Source organism: Vombatus ursinus, unplaced genomic scaffold, assembly GCF_900497805.2.
Source record: "Vombatus ursinus unplaced genomic scaffold, bare-nosed wombat genome assembly UNPS02014816.1, whole genome shotgun sequence".
NCBI classification, from domain to species: Eukaryota; Metazoa; Chordata; class Mammalia; order Diprotodontia; family Vombatidae; genus Vombatus; species Vombatus ursinus.
The window spans coordinates 528,674-549,013 of record NW_020954594.1 but is presented as its reverse complement, the minus strand read 5'-3'; the positions used below and the strand labels follow the sequence as shown (position 1 = coordinate 549,013).

General features: G+C 41.4%; 1 protein-coding gene across 6 annotated transcripts in view; it reads right to left on the bottom strand.

The window, feature by feature from the left end:
* Nucleotides 1-1,620: 1,620 nt before the first annotated feature.
* ZNF202 (zinc finger protein 202) overlaps nt 1,621-20,340 on the bottom strand; it is a 29,334-nt gene continuing 10,614 nt past the window's right edge. For 2 of the 6 annotated variants that reach the window (XM_027835559.1, XM_027835558.1), the window contains exons 2-7: nt 11,570-12,118; nt 10,687-10,918; nt 10,066-10,154; nt 5,486-5,615; nt 4,620-4,742; nt 1,621-4,252 (exon numbers count right to left, since the gene is read on the bottom strand). In XM_027835559.1, coding sequence (XP_027691360.1) covers nt 3,195-4,252; nt 4,620-4,742; nt 5,486-5,615; nt 10,066-10,154; nt 10,687-10,918; nt 11,570-12,022 — 2,085 coding nt within the window. In that variant the 5' untranslated portion in view covers nt 12,023-12,118 and the 3' untranslated portion in view covers nt 1,621-3,194. Of the gene's footprint in view, nt 4,253-4,619; nt 4,743-5,485; nt 5,616-10,065; nt 10,155-10,471; nt 10,579-10,686; nt 10,919-11,253; nt 11,273-11,569; nt 12,119-20,340 lie in introns of those variants that run through there. The other 4 variants (XM_027835560.1, XM_027835563.1, XM_027835562.1 and 1 more) reach the window with 4 other exon arrangements.

Here is a 20,340-nt window from a genome sequence, read left to right as displayed (position 1 = left end):
GATGCATACTCATTGTATTTGCCAATGAACAACGCTATGAGATGTTAGAATAGAGAATCATAATCGATAAATTCCTCAACAATCTAGAACAATGGGCCAACTCTGATGGGATAAAACTTAACACGGGTCTTATACATGGGCAAAAAGATTAAAAACTTCGAAGGTAGAACACTGGGAAGGTGTGACTAAACACTTGTGGAAAAAAAAAAGAAACTGGGAATTTTAGTGGACTGCATGCTTCTTCTATCAACAATGTGGCACAGCAATCCCAAAGTTAATACAATCTTAGCCTGTATTCAGAGGTTTAATTCCTGGGGGAATGTGATACTCTGCTCTGATTAGAACACATCTTTGGTAAAGTACCCTATTCCTGGCACTGCATTTTTGAAAGGACATTGATTGACAAACTGAAGCGTGTCCAGAGGAAGATACTAAGAATCCTTAAGGAATTGAAAATCATGCAATCCAAGAACTGGTTGAAAGAATAGAAGACATTTAGTCTGGAGAAAACAGGCGACACAACCATCTTGAACTATTTAAAGGATACTATATGGAAGGCCTTAGGCTTATCTTGCTCTCTTGAATGCAATGAGTTCCCTCTCAATGGAAGTTTTCAGTTAAAGGTTGGATGCTCACTTAAGAAGATGTACCTCTGTTAGGGAATGCATTGGATTTAGCAATGTTTGAAGCTTCTTCATAGTTCTGATTTCATGGTTCAATTCCTGTTCTCATCTTTGTTCAAGTTCTTATTACTTTTCACTGTTGACTATTTTTATACTGAAAACGTACATAACTGTTTGTGTCCTATTGCTTTAGCTTGCTATAATTTTGAGTATTTTTTTTTTAAAGTTGCCACGGCCTGGCTCTTATTTTAACAGAGACACAACTTTGCTTCATAAACCCTAACCAAGACCCAAATGGTTAGGATTCCCTTTCTTTCCCAAGGCTCAAGCTACAACAGATTCTCCTCACCTTGGCCATAACCACCACCACCAACCACAGGGCTACAGAATGACAATAGCATGAAACTTAACTCCTATTATTGTAACAACCTCTGTGGCTACTTGTGTGAAAGCTACATAGGATCTCTTAAAAGTCTTCTATTCCAGGCTCTGCTTTGTGCCCTTGTCCAACCTTGGGCAAGTCACTTCAGTTCTCTGGGCCTCAGCTTCCTCATATGGAAAATGCTAATATTGGAGTTGATGACACATTAAAGGCCCTATCCAACTCTCAAATTCTGATTTGATGAAATCAGATTAGAAATTTTCATTTCCTCTAGTCTCATCTTAGAGCAGTTTTGCCAGAGATCTCTTCAGAAATCTTTATTATTGGTAATAGTATAGAATTGAAAATTTCTTCCTTCCCAGGGATCTCTAGAATGTTCCCCTACGAATGGGGAAATATCCTCCTGTATGTAGTCTTCCTCCTGAAAGCCCTCCCTCCCCATAAAGGGTGAGGCTGTACCCTGCTCATTCAAAGTTCTTTTAGAGTTAGCTCTTTTAGGTCACTTCTGCTCCAGATACCTATGAATGAGCCATGCTAGTGCTCAGAAGAAAAAATGACGAGTCCTTTTGGGAATCTCAGAAAATCCAAGAAGTCACATAACAGAGGCCTGAGAGATGAACAAAATAAAAGTTCCTTTATAAAGAGGGAGCAGGTACAGAGGTGTTTCATATGGATGGAGAGCCTGGTATTATTAACCCATTTTATCACCTACAGCATAGAGGTCTATCAGTAGCATATGTGGCATAGTACAGCGGAGTAAGCCAGGCACTGAATAGAGGGGCCTTCGTCCCCCTTGTGCTTTCATGCCCAGACTTTTGTGTTCCAACTACAGGAAGAAGTTCCTCCAGTCTACCACACCCACATTAGACCAGGTTGGGCTCATGAGTTGCCATGGCAACTTGCCTTATTTCCATGGCAACCCTCATCAGATAAGGGTTCTTGGGAACACTGAGAGATTGCTATTGTTTTGTCACTAACAGGAGAATGAAGCTAAACACAAAATAAGAGGGAAAAAAAACTCACAAATGCATTAAAATCAACCACTCCTAATATGATCTGAGTTCCTAGGTGCTGGCTAGAGAAGAATCTTTTCCTGATATCAGATATAATATACTATGCAGAAGTTGATGGGAACAAGGTGTCAGCAGGGAACCTCATCTCAAGTTGCTTTGCTATGGACACCTCAGAAAGGCTCAGATAATTTTTTCTTGATTTTGTGAGGCCACTCAGTTCTTCACTTGGTAGATGGTCCCATGGAACTATGACATTTCAGTCAAAATGACTCTAGTACCATGGTACCTTTCTAAACTGTTACTACTCTTGAATTCCCATAAGATCTAAAAGGGGGTAGGGGGGAAGGGATAGGAAATGATATCTTTTAATTTAAATCCTAATTGTTTTACTTATTCCCCCACCTCACCTTGAGTAGTAGAAGTATTTCCTGGGACAGAAACAGAAGAACCTGGTGAAAAAAGGAGGCTAAGAGTGTGAATGAATGGCAACAGAGAGAGAACATGTAGGAAAAGAGAAGCCAACTTTGGTAAGAGACCTCCTTCTTAGCTCCATCTCAGCACTGCTTACCACCACCCTGGCAACTGGGAAGGGAGAAGCCACAAAGGGCCTCAAACAATAAGCCTTGAGTGCCTGTTTGATAAGAACAGAATTCTTTGCCATTCCACCCTGTACCGTCAAAAGAAAGTGCATCAACAGTATTCTCCATTTTGAGATGTGGCAATTGAATCACAGAAGGGACAAGGGGTCTGTCTGTCCAGAGTTATCCAGTGAATTTGTTGCAAAGTCAAAGGGCCCTATATCTCCTGTCTCAGACAGGGCTGTCTGCTGACATGCAGAAGCCCAGCAAGCCTGTGGCTCATTTTATGTCACTTTTTACTCAAGAAAGCCAAGATATTTTAGAGACACCACAGCCTCTCCTGGAAGGTGTCTTAACCACATCTCCTTAGCACTCTCTCACTCTCCTAACTTATCCCAAAGATGTAGAAACAGGATCCCTCAGTGGAGGAGAAGCCCTACTGGGGTAGCAGAATAGAAAAAAAAATGTCCCCTCAAAAGCAACCAAGAAGATTGAGAGGATCTGCACAAGAACACAGAAAGAGGAGAGGCAAGATCTGGGCTGGTCAGAGGGACTCCCTGCAAGAAGCCCCAGTTTCAAGGTGATAGGAAGGCTTTTTTCACAGCCCATCCTCAGATTGGGATACTTTTCTCAATGCAGCTCTCTCTACACTTGAGTCCTGTAAAAGAGTCTTTTCAGAATGGGTCCTCTGATGCCTGATCAAGTGGTATCCTCTCCCGAAGCTTTTTCCACAGGTGGGGCACGTGTATGGCTTCTCGCCAGTGTGTGTTCTCTGATGCCTGACAAGATGGTCCCTCCGACTGAAGCTTTTCCCACACTCGTTGCACCTGCAGGATCGCACTGATGCATGTCCTCGCAGGTGCTTGGCAAATGCTGCACTGTGGCTAAAACACTTCCCACATTCATTACAGAGGTAGAGCTCCTCAGATGAATGGGTTTTCCGGTGAGCCAGATACCGTCTGTGATCATTGAAGTCCTCCCCACACTCCCCACACAAATAAGGTTTACCTCCCAGGTGGATTCTTTGGTGTGTTGTGAGGACAGACTTCTGGCTAAAACTCTTCCCACAAATGCTACAGAAGAAAGGTTTCTCTCCTGTATGTGTTCTACGGTGCCTGACAAGGTCTGAGCTCCAGCGAAAGTGTTTCCCACATGTTTCACATCTATAAGGTTTCTCAGTTTGTGGGATTATTTCATGTTGGAATGACTGGGAGATTTCATCAAATCTGTCCCTATTATGAGGAAATGTAAATGGTACTTGCAACTTGTGGATTTTCTGATGCCTGACAAGGTGAGAGCTACGAGTATAACTTTTCCCACAATCAGGACATTTATAAGGCTTTTCTCCTGTGTGGGTTCTGAGATGCCTAATAAGATGGGAGTTGCAACTGAAGTTTTTTCTGCACACAGGGCAGTCATGAGATCTCCCTAATAGTGGATGTAATTGTAAGTTCTCTCGAAGGCTCATGAAACTATGTGGAGGAGAAAAACTCGTATTCATTCTCTTTTCACTAGGGCTACTTGGTTCATCCTCAAAGAGTAGTTCCCAATCAATATTCTGGGGAATTTCTGGACTTCCCAAAGTAGTTCTCTGTAGGTCGTCAATATTGATTTCTTCTTGTTCAAGAAACTCCTCCTCATCCTCACTCCTATCACCTATGAAAATAATGACAAGAGAAAAGGGAGAATCAGACACAGTCAGTGATGTTTTCCTCACAATGGGGAAACGACAAAATGCAAACTGAAATGAGAAATCAGAGTCAGGACATATTTTACATCCTTGGGAAGGCTAGAAATAGGGAGAGAAACCCACTGAAAGGAAGGGAGACAAGAAAGAATGTTACCAAGCCCCATAAGGAAAGAAGAGGAAGAGGAGGGTTTCTTCTTGGGAATTTAGACTCAGCCACAGATATCAATAGCTGCTACTATGCCAAGTGAAAGTTGGGGGACAGGCCTACCCCAGAATGGGAAAATAGTGTAGTGACTCCTAGAAGATTACTGAGGATAAGACCGTGTTCCTTACCTGTATAGGTAAAACTCAGGATCTCTGTATCTTCAGGATCTTGGGTATATTCCAAATCTGGGACCCAAGATTCTTCCTCCTCTTCAGCCTGGGAGACTTCATCTAATCTGGGGATTGGAAATGCTATTCAAGGGAAGGAAATAAGAATATCATGATGGTCCAGTATATTAATCCTGCATTAGCAGACACCTGAGATTTGGAAGGTGATGACAAAGTAGCTATGTAACAGTTGGGGAATGAGATCAGCTCCTCAATCCCTCTAGTTTGCGATTCACGTAAGTATTACATATCTCTTGTCTGCTTTATTCAAGTGCTTCTCTTCCTTTCCAACCCAATTGCAAAGAACTTCTGAGGCTGCTTTCCTTTCTCAGTCACAAGTAAGGTCTCCAAACTTCACCATGTCTACTGCCATGTCCATATGATAAACGTGAAAGTGGATACCACTTCGCTCCATCCTATTTCTCCCCTCCTTTTGATGATCGCTTTAGCCCCTCAAACATTCTTCTTCAGTTTTGATAGTACTCGATACCAGCAATCCTCTCTTCCCTCCAGCCTGAGAGACTACTGATCTCTGCTCTAGCAACAAACCCACCCAACTGGTGAGCTTGGATATATAAGAAAAACTTAAGTCTAGTTAGACCTAAGGATCAAAGAGCCTAAGTTCAGATTTTGGTTCTGCTATTTACTCCCTATTTAACTTTGGGCAAGTCAGCCTCTTTGGGCCTCAATTCTCTTACATGTAAAAGGAATGGATTAGACCAGATGAAGTTACTATGATTTCAGAAAGTTGCATTAAGGGACACAGTATAGAACTATAAGCTTTAGAAATGCTTTGAAATCTACTATCAGGGGAAATCTGCCCTTACTTAGTGAGACTACAATTCCACAATCCTCCTGCAAGACATATTCTCCATAGAATTCCTTCTGTGTTGGATCCAGTTCACCCCACTGCTCCTGGGAGAAGGACAGAGTCACATCCTTGAAAGTTGCTAGTCCCTGAAACAAAAAGAAATTTCACTCAGTAACTAATGCTTCGGGAACAAGCCCACACTTTGGTTCTGGAATGAGAGGCAGATGTGACCACTGTAAAGGCAGGGATCCAGGGGGAGAAGGGATCCCCCAACAGGACTTTGCTTCATTTCAAATAATCTGCTAAAAGCAGGAGCTGGCAAATTCTTAACCCGTTATGATGATTTATTCAAAAGGCAGAGGAAGCAAACATGGTACACTTGCTATCCTGGAGCTGATTCTGAGCAAAGGGAGGCACTGGCTGCTAAAGTAGAAGTGATAAGAACATTATTTCTGGGTAAGAGACCCCTTCATCTTAGAATATGTGAGAGGAAGAACTCAGGCACAGTCAGACACACACTCTAGACCTTGGAACAGTGAACTTCCAGGAGCTCAGAGAGCGGACACAGATGGGGTTCCATGGCCTACAATTTACAGGTGAGATCAGTCAAAGGGGGACAGGAAGCCACAGAATCACTGGAACACGCATTTGGAGCCAGACAGGACCTCAGAGGTCACCTAGCCCAATCCCTTCATTTCACACTGAGAACCAGGGAGGAAACGTGACTTATCTATAATCACACAGGTAGTAAGCATCAGAAATTAAGATTTAAACCCGTGTCCTCTGACTCCAGAGCCAGTGCTCTTTCATATGTACCATAATTCTTCCTAAATGCTCAATAAAGAAATTCTAGGGGCAGCTAGGTGGCGCAGTGGATAGAACACCGGCCCTGAAGTCAGGAGGACCTGAGTTCAAATACGGCCTCAGACCAAACACTTGACACTTACTATCTGTGTGACCCTGGGCAAGTCACTTAACCCCAACTGCCTAAGCAAAAAAAAAAAAAGAAAAGAAAAAAAATTCTAATGATGCAAAGATGAGATTATGATGAGAAAGAAGATGAAGTAGATGAACAAGAGAACTCATCCACTAAAAATGAAAGAAACATATACAATTAAAGTAAAGGCAGATAAACAAGGATAAAAATAGAAGAATAGCATGAGCCTGTAAAGATTTCAGGAATGGTAAAGTTTAGAAGGAGCTAAAGCTGGTAATGAATTTAAGGCCAACAAAAAGTTATTTTTGACTCTTCTGGAAGCAAAAGAAGGATCAAACAAGGAACAGAACAAATATTTCTCAGGATGTGTAAGAGGACTCAGAAACAATAAACAGAAAGTAGAACTACTCTTACTTTGATGATCTTCAACGCCAAGTAGAATGACTTTAGAATCACTTAGCAGTAGAAGTTAGATCAAAAATGGTTAAAAGAATTGAAATGTAATGTAATTTACTAATGTAAATAAGTAAATGATAAGAGACAATCTAGTTGCTTTCTATTAATTTCAAGGCATCAAGGTCAGGCAAACTACATTATACTGAAAGAATTGGCACATAAGTGATTGTTGTGCTACTGTCAGTAATCTTTCAAAAATTATACAGAATGTGAGAGGTGCCGTAAGATTGGAGTAAAGTATTAATTATTTTCAAACCAGGAAAGACAATGAAATAAGTCAGTCTATAGGCCAGAGAACTTGACTTTAACTTCTGACAAAATTCTAAGATGTTTTATTAAAAAAGATTGTCTATGGGCATCAGAAAATAAAATAACCATCATGAACAGCCAGTATGGCTTGATCATGAACAGATAATGACAGATTAACTTTAAATTTTCTTATTAATTTAAATTAATTAGCCTTAATAAATTAAATTAATTTTCTTTTTGATAGGTCAGTAGATCAGGGGAAATGGAAGAGACATTATTAAATGTTTTGCTGAAATCTAGATATAATAGGTTTCTCAATCTGTCCTCATGGATAAGGTAGGAGATATGGACTAGTCAGAGGTTCCCAAAGTGGGAGATATCACCTCCGCGGGACACTGGAATGGTCAGGGGACGGGTGGAGGAGAGATAGTAGTCTTGGGTACAATTGGAGTGTACTGAATAAAAATAACGGGGCAGTGGAAGCATAAGGAAAGAAGAGAAGATAAGAAAATTTTGAAAAACTGTTTGTATGTGTTTCATCTGTTGTGGAACATAGTTAAAGTCATAGTGATTATGTTATTTTCCAAATAAACACACAAAATGTAACTTATAACCACTCAGTGGTCAAGTCCACCAATAGATCTTAGCGAGTAAGTGCTGGCAGGTGAGTGTGTCATGTATTCTCAAAACATCCAGCATGTATCAGCAGGAATATGTGCATGTAATGACTTGTTTACAATACGATGGTTACATGACGCAATATCACATCATCAAAATTTCAATGCAGGAAAAAACTCACAAATTTACAATAAATTACTAAATTTAAGATGTGTCATTTTAAAAATATATATCTTTTTTGAAATGATGTTAAAAAAAACACTAAAGGGTTAAAGAAAGTAGATTTCCGGGGGACACTGAGTGATTTTTTTTTTGAAAAGGGGGTGGCACACCAAATAAGACTGGGAACCTCTGAACTAGATGATAGCACAGACACCTAGGCAGAAGCCCAAAGAGTAATGATTAATGTCAATCTGGAAGGAGTTTCTAATGGTATGTCATAGAGATCAGTTATTGGACCTGTTTATCATATCTGCAGATGATACCAATCTGGGACATCAAACATACAAAATGATAGATTCAAGCTCCAAAAAGACCTGGTCAAGCTAGAACAATGAAGTAAAATCTAGTAAAATAAAATTCAACATGAATAAATGCAAAGTCCGGTAGAGAAGATAAAAAAATCAACTTTACAAGTACAGGATGGGAGAAGGGAGACTAGATTAAGGGTCCTGAAAAACATCTGGGGGTTAGAGGCCAATAGTTAACATTGCAGTCTCAGGCTGCATAAAGAAAGGCATCGGGAGTGTGATTGTCCTCCTGGATTCTGTCCTTTTCACACCAATTTGGGGCGCCAGATTTCATCAAGAACAATGATAAACTGAATCCCATCCAGAAGATAAGCATGATACTGAAATGACTTGAGGCTGGACCATACAAGAACACTAGGGTTGTTAGCCTAGAAAATAGAAAATTTGGGTAGTATATGAATGCTGTCTTCAAACATCTGACAAATGTGGAAATGGGATAAGTTTTTTTTTTTTTCCTGGGCGCTGTTAGGCGGTAATTTCAAAGGGGGATTTTGGCTGAGTCCAAGAAAACACTTCTTAATATTTAGAGCTCTCCAAATTGGAACAGGGTGGCTCAGGAAATAATAAAGTTCCTCTTGGTGACGTTCTTCAAAGGGATTTTGGTCAGGGATGTTACAGAAGGGAATGCTGTTCTGTGTGACTTCTGAGCTCCCTTCCAATGCTGAAATTCTGTGATGCTCCACACTGAGCTTGTTCCTGCCCTGCATTCCTTTATGGAACATTTTTTTCAATCTCTCCATTCCTTCCGATCAATTCATATTTCTTTCCCTTTTTTTTCATCAGTTTGGTTGAAAACATAACTTCTTGGTGAAGTTAACCCACTGCACACATGAAGTTTGTAATCATGTTATTATTTTCATTTGTTCAAAAACAAACACTTAAAAATGCCTACTGTGCACAAATTACTGAGCTAGGAACTGAAGACAAAGGTAAGATACCTATTTCCTCTGTTCTTAATGCAAAACAGACATGCACGAAAGGAATAAATAGCATTATGAGAATTCTGAGACAAGGTTAATTAAGAGTAGGGATGCTATTAAGGGAATGGAAAAAATTGTGAAGGTGACATTTGGGTTAAATCTTGATTGACGGATGAATTCCATGGGTAGAGATGGGTAGGGCAGGGTATGTTCCAGAAATGGGGGGAGCAAAGAAACAGTGGCAGTTGAGAACAGAGCATATACAAGAGAATACGTGTCGTCCATATTAAGCCATTCTCATGTGTTACATTTCAGTCCCCACAAAAACTGAGTGTAAGCTCTCCCTAAGCAGGGACTGTGTTTCCCATTTCTTGTGAAAGCACCTCTATGTCTTGGACATTGCATAAATGTTACAGGCTGACCACTGTGAGCACTTCATTGGAAAAGCAAGGAGTTGCCTCATTAGGGAATAACCTCATTTGGTCCTACTCCTCTAGCAGTACAGAGGACCTCCCAGTTCCTTCAAGTAATTTAAACATTTACAAAAACTCAGTTCTATAACCACACAGTTTTTCTGTAAGTTAAAAAAAATTTTATTTTTATCAGCTTCCTCCTGCCCTTACCCCCTTACTTCAATAATACCAAAAAAAAAAAAAAAAGGTTTTAGGGACTAGCAATTCAAGAACTCAACTGTAATCCATCTGCCATCTCCTTTCAGGAATGGCCAAGCAGGCAGTTTTACAACCCACCCAACACCTTGTGTGTGGGTCGAAGGTCTCTTCTAGCTGGGACACAATTCAGATTTAGGGTCCTGTCCTAACAAACACTATTAGTACTGAGTGCCAAACCAGAAGCACTGTACTTAGGAGTGGATACCACAGCTCACCTGGGATATGGCTGTAAGAAGGTTAACCATCTCCTGATCTCCACGGCTTCCCTCCTCAGGAAGGACATGGTGCTGGGGAACAGGAAACTCTGAGGATAAGAAAGGAGCCAGAGCCAAGAAAGGTTAGATCTGGGATGTAGTCATCCCCTCCTAATCAGGGCAGGTATCCCTCCTCACTCTCTGCAATGAAGAACACTCCCACTACCTTCGTGGAATTCAAAAAGCACTACATTAAGAAAAGCTGACATCATTCTCCTCCACCCCGTCACTTAGCAGGCATACATATACTCACATACATNATGAAGAACACTCCCACTACCTTCGTGGAATTCAAAAAGCACTACATTAAGAAAAGCTGACGTCATTCTCCTCCACCCCGTCACTTAGCAGGCATACATATACTCACATACACGCTGCCCCGGGAATAGCAAGAACATTTGCATCATTTGGGGTCTGCCGAGGGAATCCAACTGAGATTGTGCCTACTTCCGACTGCCAAAGTCTAAGGAACATCCCCTATCACAGCCTACACAAGCTCTCGGGGCTGCAGGGACCTTTCTCTCTTCCCTCCCTGCTGCTGCTCCAAGAAGCCCCTCGCCCCTTCACTATCAGGCTCCCCACCGCTCTCCTGTAGGGGCTGGGGCTCCTCTTCATGGCAGTGGCTCTGCTCCTCAGTGCTCAGATCTGGGCTCTGTGGCCCTTCCTCATGCGACTCCTCATGGGACTCCTCATGGGACTCCTCCAGGGATGGGGCATGCACAGGCTCCGGCTGTCCGATCGGTGACTCCGGGTCGGCTCCCAGATTTGATGTCTCCTCTGAGAGGACTTCCTGGCCATGCACATGGACCGTCACCTGGGAACAATCCCCATCTCCTGTCACCACAGGGCCCAGAGGAAATTCTTGGGGCAATCAGAGCTTAACCTACAAGGAGCTGCCTGCAGGAAAGCTACCCTAGGGACACAGAGACAGGAAAGGAGGAAGAGTCTCATTCCACTGGGGAGCAGAAAAGAGGCTACCGAGAGCGAGTCCTGGGCCAGGACAGGCTCTGGACACTCCAATGTGGTGCCACTTTCCCCACCTCCCCCATCACCTTCCCCAAGTTGCCCAGGGTTGCGTGATACTCCTCCTTCCCATTTCCACCTGCCCAACCTATAGCCGTCTCATGCTTGCTGTCATACCTTACCAACCTGAAAGGGGGTTTTGTAATTGGGGATATATGGGCACCCGTGAGGAAATCACAGAACTTTCCTCCCCCAGCAAGCTGAGAATCAACACCTGAAGAAGAGAAAACCAAAGCCAGGACCTGTGGGTGGCAGTAGCCATCAAAAATCCCATAGCTCGAAGGACAGTCCCCTGGCAAATGTTTCAGATGCTAAGCTCAACTGAAAATTTCTCACAGACACCAACCATCTGTCCCAGGCCCAGTACCCAAGCTCTGACTAAGTGTTGAGTCAATAAACCTGGAAAAAATGAAGCACATGTCACCCCCAGAATCCAACCCACCATCAAGCTTTCCTCCTCCAAATCACATAGATCACGACTCCCCCTCCTCACCCACCGCCTTGGTCTCCTGGGTTGTTTCTGCAAACCCTCCACCAGCGTCACTGCCTCTTCACCACTTTCTGGCCGCTGCCCCCGCACCCAGCTCTGCAGTTCCCCAGGCAGAACAGTTAGAAATTGTTCTAGCACCAGCAAGTCCAGGATCTGTTCCTTTGTCCTCCTTTCTGGCCTTAGCCACTGATGGCAAAGCTCCCGGAGTCGGCTCAGGGCCTCCCGGGGCCCTGATGCCTCCTGGTAGCGAAATCTCCGGAAATTCTGATGTGAGGTCTCAAGCACGGCATCATCCTTTTGTAGGACTGGGTCTTGCATCCAAGTGGAATCATCTTCCAGCTTTACCATTAAGATTCCTTCCTCCTCCCAAAGATCCTGGTCCTCTGGCTCCAGCACTGTAGCCATGATCTGGCTTTGGAGTTCGCCTAATTTCAGCTAGAGTTCACAGTGCCATTTCCCGGTCTGACTGGAAGCCTGTAGAATGGATCTCTCCCAACGGAACTAGAGTAGAAAGAAACACATGTTAGAAAGCCTATACAGGGACCACACATTTGGAGTCTAACCCAGAACCATTACCTCTCAGTCTATCCCCCAATCTACAGCATTTTAATTCACTCTTTGCAAATTCTACTTTATCCCTAGCTTATCCCTGGTTACAGCAGGAAGATGATTTTATATATGTGTGCCAAGTTCCTACTCTGATGGAAATTACCCTGTTTCTTACTTAATTTCTCAATGTTATAACTGTTATCACGTCTCTAAAGAACTGAAAGCGAAACTAGGAAGGACATCAAAGAAAGATCAGAGTAATTTACTATTGAAGTGTGTGCGAATACAGGCTTGATTCTAAAGGTGCTAGATGAGCATTGAATGGACAGTATGGTCTAGAATAATCAGAGAAAGAAGAGAAGGCATCTGAGCCAAGCGCAACACTATGAGCAAAGGCTGGAAGGTGGGAACAGTTTGCAAAGGACAGTAAGAAAGGTCTTCCAAGCATCCACGCCACTTACTGGCTATGTGACCCTCTCTAGGCCTCTCAGTTTCCTCAACTCAATTAAATTCGATTACATCATACCTAGGCTCCTTTCAACTCTAACACTAGGATTCTGGGCTAGAGAGTATCAGGAGATAAAATTGAACAAGTAGGATAGGGCCAAGATTATGAATGGGTTTTGGAAGCAAGGCAAAAGGGGTTTCCATTACTTGCAACAGGAAGGAACTGATCCATTTACATTCAATACACATTTATTAAGTGCCTGCTATGGGAGACAGGTGGTGAGGGAGGAAGAGTTGTGAAGGTGTGCAGGAAGGGTCCAAGATGCAGATCTATAAAGCTGCCTTCATCAGGCTTACTTTAATATGGGGATGCTTAATAAGGTCCATTCACTTGTCTTTAAAAATACGTTGTGAACTATATTTCAACATAATTGGTTGTACGTGTAATTCTATTTAAAGCATTTTAAAAAAAAAATTATGTGAGAAGCGATCCCAAGACTTTACCAGTCTGCCAAAGGAGCCCAAGACACATAAAGAAGGTTAAGAACTCCTGGTTTAAAAGAAGATAAGATAAAATATAGGTAACTGTACACCATGTTATACAATAAATGCACAGGGCTGTTGTGAAGACTGAATGAGGTAATACATGTAAAGTACTTCATAAACTCAAAAGTGTTGTAAAAATATTATTAGAAAAAAGCAAACACAGTTTTGCTATAGAAGGTAGAAGACAAGTGACTTGAAGATACAGACTTTTTTAAATTTCCATTTTTTTTTAACCTGATGATTTAGCACTGTGGCTTGCAGATGACTGATAAAAGCTTATTGGACTGGATTAGAAAGTCATCACAGGGAAGATTTCATGGAAGATCTGGCTTTGAACTGTGCTCTGGTGAGAGGACATAACAGGAATAGGGGGTGTAGATCCAGGGGTAGGATATATTCAGTAGGAAAATGCGGAGAAGGAGAGGGGAGAATGGGCAGAGAGTAGCACAGTCTGACTGAAGCAAAAATGTGTATAGAGGATATAATTTCAGTAACGTTAAAAAAATAAGGTAGGCTCTGACTCTGGAGGACTTTGAATGCTAGGCTTCTAAGCAGGCAATAGGGAGCCTCTAAAAAAGACTTTTGAGCAGAGGGTTGACAAGACCAGCTACAGGTATAAGATTCATTCTGGCAGTGATGTGAAAAAAGATGGGGAGGGGAGGGCAGAATGGAGGCAGAAACGCTTAGTGACAGGCGACTGAAATAATTCACATCAGAGGAAATAAGGACCTGTTATTGGAAGAAGGAAAAGAAGAGATGCAAGAGATGCTGCAGAAGTGGAATTGATAAAACTTGGTAACTTTACTAGATGTCAGGTAAGAGAGAGGAACAGGCAGAAATAACCAAATGGAACTAAATTTCAGTTTTGAATATGTAGTACAGTATATAAATTCTCCTCTGGTAACAAGTCTTTGATCATTTCCTCTTTAATTTTCAATCTCTTGATCCATTGGCTACTTCCCCAGTGTCTACAAATATGCCCAGAGCTCCCAATGCTTAAAAAGTGACTTTACAATCCCCTCAACTTACGGTCCTTCATCTAATAAGAGCTGACATTTATATAGCATCTACTACTATGTACTACTCACTATACTAAGCAATTCACAAATACCTCACTTCATCCTCACAATAACTCTGGGAGGCAGATGCCATTATCATCACCATTTTACAAATGAGGAAACTGAGGCAAAAGAGGTCACATGACCTGCCCAGGGTCACAGAGTTGGCAAGTTATCTATATTTAGGCCTAGTGCTCTATCCACTGCGTACCCATCTCTCCTCCCCTTCACAGTCAAATTCCTAGATAATAAATAATAAATGTTGACACTTCTTTCTTTTACTTCCTTGCATCCCATTGTTTTCAAACCCCTACAATATGGCTTCCAATCTCAACACTTTACTGAAATTGTTTTCTTCAAGCTTACTAAAGACTTCTTAATAGCCAAATCTGCTTGTTCTCAGTCCACCTGACTCTTCACCACCACCTCCCCCAGTATATACTCTCCTCCCTGAATCTGTGACACTATTCTCCTAGATCTCTTCCTCCTACCTTTCTGACTTCTCCTTCACTGAACCATCAGCTAGGTGCCATTCCTTACACTTGGCTGTATATACTCCAGGGCTCTGTTCTAAGGCATATTCTCTTCTCTAAACTCTCTTGGGAATTTCTTCAGGATTCACATAGACTCGACCACCATCACTGTAGATGACTTAAAAACCTACATCTCCACTTCATATGCCTCTCCCACATTCTAGTCCCCCTCATGATCGAATGTTTGTTGGACATCTCTAACTAGATATCCAATGGGCATCTCAAACTCAACATGTCCAAAATAGAACTGGTTATCTTTTTTCTGAAGCCCATCTCTTTCTAAATTTCCTATTTCTGTGGTGATGATCACTAACCTGCTTAGAACCCAAGTTTGTACCCTAAGAGTCATCTGACTCCCCTATATTCCCCATATTCCATCAGGTACAAAGTCTTTCTTAATTCTACCTACATCTCTCCCCTTCGACCCCCTTTTCTCCACTCACATGATCACCATGCTGATTATCTCTCACCAGCATACTAAATCAAGCTAACTGGACTCTGGGTTTCAAGGTTCTCTCCTTGCTAAACCATCTGCCAAATTTCCTTTGTCACTTAAAGCCCTACCTGACCTGGGTCCATCCATCTTTCTAGACTGGTTTCACGTCACTCCCTCGTGCACTTTTTTGGGGGGTGGAGGGTGAGGCAATTGGGTTTAAGTGACTTGACCAGGGTCACACAGCTAGTATCAAGTTCTGACACTGGATTTGAACTCATATCCTCTTGACTCCAAGGCCAGAGCTCTATCCATTCCACTACCTAGCTGCCCCTCCTCATGCACTCTTGTGTTCCAAACAATTGTTTATTTGTGGTTCCTCACACAGCTCTTCTCTCTCTGGTCTCCATACTTTGCATAGTTTTGAAGTGCTTTCCCTTTTCATCTTTGCTTCTTGGAATCCCTACCTCCCTACAAGATTCAGTTGAAATGCCACATCCTCTGCAAAGTGCTATGACTTGCTGAGACACAGGGGTTAAATAACTTGCAGAACCACAATTTGAACTCAGATTCTCTGACTCAAAATCCAGTGTTCTTCCATGCACTGCACCATGAAGCTTCAATAGCAAGTGCTTAAGAAATACTTATGGAATCAAACTGAATCCAGGTGGGGATGTACTGTATGTACTCAGAGATTCAGGTCTGGAGATCAGAAGAGTGACAAGAGTTGGACATAATCACGAGAATCATTTGCTTAGTGGTCACAGCTGAAGCCAAGGAAGAAAATGAGGGTTCTGGGATCCATGAACTATTTTTTGTTTTAACAATACTTTGATAATTATATGTTATAATTAGTTTCTTTTGTAATCTTATTTATTTTATGCATCTAAAACAGTCATCAGACTGCCAAACGGGTCCATTACACACACAAAAAAATTAAGATCTCCTACCCTAAAGTGAAAAGGGTCAGTGTCAGATAGATGCCTACATTAAGGGTTCTGGAAGAAGACAAAAGAGACAGAAAAAAAAAAATAAGAGAAAATAGAAGAACCAGGAGAAAGTAGTGTTCTCGAAGTTAAGGGAAGGCTATCCACTACTAGGAGGGAATAATTGGTAATATGTCATATAAATATAAGTAATTATGTCAAAAGATACAGAGAGCAAAGAGGGTAAAAATTGAAAAAGTCACTGGATTTGATGATTATGTCAGAATGTTGATAGAAACTCAACTGTCAGAAGTTGAGAGTAAGTAGTGGAGCGGTCATTATTAACTGCTTTTTCAAAATGCTTAGTGGTGAAAATGAAGAGCTATGTATGGGGTAGTAGTAGCTGAACTGGGTACAAACATCAAGAGAAGATAGGTTTTCACACACATTCTCTCTCTCTTGATTGGGAGAAATGTGACAATATTTGTAGGCACACTGGAAGGAGCCAGTAGAAAGGGAGAGACTGAAGATGCATTGAGGGGGTCAGGGTGGTTATGGGCTTAATAAAAGTCCTGAGGGAAGGTAAAAACAGGATCAAAGGTTCTAGTAGAATGTATACTAACATTAGTAATAAAGATAAAAATGAAACAGTTCGTGTCCTTAAGAAACCTATATTCTAGGGGTGACAGTGATGCAATGACATGTACACAGGAAAGCATAGTTACGAAGTGATTAGGGGAAGGGGATCAGATAAAGTGCTGTGGGGATTTCTGAGGAAGGGGTGAACACTACCAACCAGGGGAAAGAGATCAGAAAAAAACTAAAGGGAGGAGGCACCAGAGATGAGCCTTTAACAAAGATAAGGAATATGCAAACCAGAAATTAGGTGTGTATTACAGATATGAAACTAGCTTGTGCAAATATGGAGGAGTAAGATAGAATGTTTAGGGAAGAGCTTTGTACAGTTTGGTAGGAATGGAGAATACATAAATGTGGAGAGTCGTAAAATAAGGCTGGAAAGGGTGCCAGCCATAGAGCCTTAAAGGGGCTCCTAGAAATTTGTATTTTATTCTAGAGGCAATAGGAAGGCACCAAAGACTTTTGAAGAGGTAGTAATACTGTCAGCCTTGTGCCTTAGGAAAATTATTTTGGCAACTTCGTGGAGAATGGATTAGAAAGAGGAGAGAGGAGGCAGAGAGACACATTAAGAGGTTACTACAATAATATAGGCAAAAATTAAGCCCTAAGTTAAGGTTGAGAAGGGGACAAATTGGAGAGATGTGGGCACAGAATCAATAGAATTTGGCAAATGATTAAGATATGGCAGACAACAGAGTAGGATAATTTAAAGAAAACTTCCAGGTTTTGAAACTGGGTGAATTGATGGCAGGCCCATTAAGAGAAGTTTGGAGATCATGAATTCAGCTTTGGTCACGCTGGGTTTGATGTCCTAGTGTGACATCTACACAGAAATGTCCAGTAGGCAGTTGGAGATGTAGGACTGAGATTCAGGGCATTTGCGCTAGATTATTTTTGGAATCAGAAAACTAAACAAATATTTAAAAGCACTATATGTCAGCTACTGGGTATATGAAAATAAGAAATGAAATAATCTTCATGTCTCAAGGAAACTTAGATTTTAGAATTTGCCTAGAATTGCAGGAACAAATGTCATTATTAAGGGAGAAGAGAGTGAAAAGAACAGATAGAAAAGGTCAAAGGTTAAGAGATGAGTTGTATCCTCAATGAAGTAGGGAAAAAAGTCATCACCTGCATTATGGGAGATAGGGGTGAGGTGGGAAAGGATATCAGCAGAAACCACTTGGAACATTTGTTCTTAGAAATTAGATGACAACTAGATTCATCTTCACAAACCCTCTTCTCGCCCTTGGACTGGCTTCAATGGTGGGATGTGCTGGTACACACAGGATTGTCTAAAGCTTAAGTAACTCCATCACTAAGAGATATAAAGTACCAGAACATAGTGTGCAGAAAAAAAAGGGGGAAATATACGGGTCTAGGACCTGTGCTCTGGTTCGAGGACAGACCATTATCACTCAGGTCTAGGAAATCTTCAACTTCCAGTACTCTATTATAGACACTAAATTTTCTTGTGAGAAATCCAGTTCTTTTTAGACCTGGGGTCATGAGTGGATAAGCCATGACAATGTGTATGAAAGTGAAGGCTACTAAGTAGTAGCTTGTTCATGGGTAGTCCAAAATGTATGTTGTACTTACCTATTTGTTTAAAACACATTTCCTACTGAAAATCTGTATTTACAAGAAACATTCTTTAAAAATTAAAGGATACCAGCAATCCTATTAATAGCTATGTAACTATGCATTTCATAAGCCTGTGCATTAAGGGTGGGAGTAGGGGAAAGGGAAAGGTGAGAGGTCACATGACCCATGGGACTCTTACTGAGTGCTCACAGCCAATAGTTCTGAGGATGACTCTGTTCTCTGGGATGACTGGGAGCTCATCATCCGTTCACAAATCATTTTGATTCTTGAGATCAATTGATACAAGTGGTTTTTACTAGTTACTAAACATAGGAGCAGCTAGGTGGCATAGTAAATAAAGTACCAGACCTGATGTCAAGAAGACGCGAGTTCAAATCTGGCCTCAGACAGTTACTAGCTAGGTGACCCTGGACAAGTCACTTAGCCCTGTTTTCCTCATCTACAAATGAGCTGAAGAAGGAAATGGCAAACCACTTTAATATCTTTGCTGAGAAAACCCCAAATGAGGTCATGAAGAGTAGGACACAACTGAAAAGACTAAACAAAAATATACAAGGAATGCTTTTCCAAGTAATTGAATTCAAGAGATTTCCTGTGCCTGGAAAGGGTCAGAGGCACATAAAACAGGGCACTGTCACATTCCTCTGGAAAATAATTTTTTCCAAATTTTAAATACTTGTGGTTATCTTGAATTCAACTTGGTAGTCCTAGGGAGACATAATATTTCAGGAAAGAATAATTTATGGAGAAGTTAGAGGGCAGCAAGAGGAGTATCTGGAAGGGGGTTGGTAAAGTAATAATAACCATTCAATAGTTTGTAAAGATAGTTACATACATTGCCTCATTTGATCTTTGTAACATTACTGTGTGGTAGGCAACACAAGACTTATCCCTATTTTGTTAATGGAGACTGAAGTACAGAATAATTGTGATCTACCTAGCCAGTAAGGTGACCTAGGTAATAAGGAGCAGAACAAGGATTCAAATCCAGTCTTGTGATCACAAAACCATAGATTTCTTCATCAGAGAAGATACTTATTAGAAAATGGAAAGCATAAGGATTTGCCAAAAGCCTGTTTTGTGGGTGTTGCCAATTAAAGGTACTCGAATCTTTCCTCTGTCCTTTGAAGAAGTCAGAAGTGAAGTTTCTAAGGTTGGATAGAGATGGAGAGGCAAAAGAAAGGGCAGTGGCCAGGCAAAAGGACAGTTAGAGGCTAGAGGGCAAGCAAGATGCTGAGAAGCTGAGCAGGGTGCCAAGAGCATTAGAACAGGATACAGAAAATTGTGTTCCTCTGGGACTTACTGTAAAATGACTGGGGTAGGAGAGAGGTACAGATGACTTTAACGGACCTCTCAGCTCCAGACATCTTTTAAAAATAATTCTGTTCACTATTTTGTGTTGTGGAGACAAAAAGGAATGGTGATGAGGGGAGGCTCTTTCCTGCCCTGAGCCCCCAGTACAATCCCTATGATCCTTGACTGAAGGTGTAATGCAATTTACATGGAGGTGCCAATCTCAGTTCCTCTGAGGGAGAGCAGGGGATAAACAAAATGACATAATATTGTTAACAAGTGCTTGGAGCAGTGCCTGGCACATAATATGAACTATATAAATGCTTATTCTTTTTTCTTCTCCCTAAATGTAAGAAGCATTCTCTACCCTGAAATAATTTAATAGCTAGTTTCCAGAACTTATATCACAGGATCTTTATAAAGAATATTACCTATTGAATGTAAAAATATGTATATCCGTGGGCATTTCCTCAAACTTTATTTTGGGGGGAAGGGTGTCAAAGGAGACAGGACATGGGTGAGATGGTTGCACATATAAAGATCTTGACAGAAAAGCTTTTCTCTTCAGCCCTTGCCCTCTGATATCATCATGAAAACCTATGTAGTAAATAACTCGGTCTGCTTTGTGCTACATGTAGGACAAAACCCCTGTGCAGAGAGCTTACTGTGTAAGAGTAAATAAAACACTCAAGCA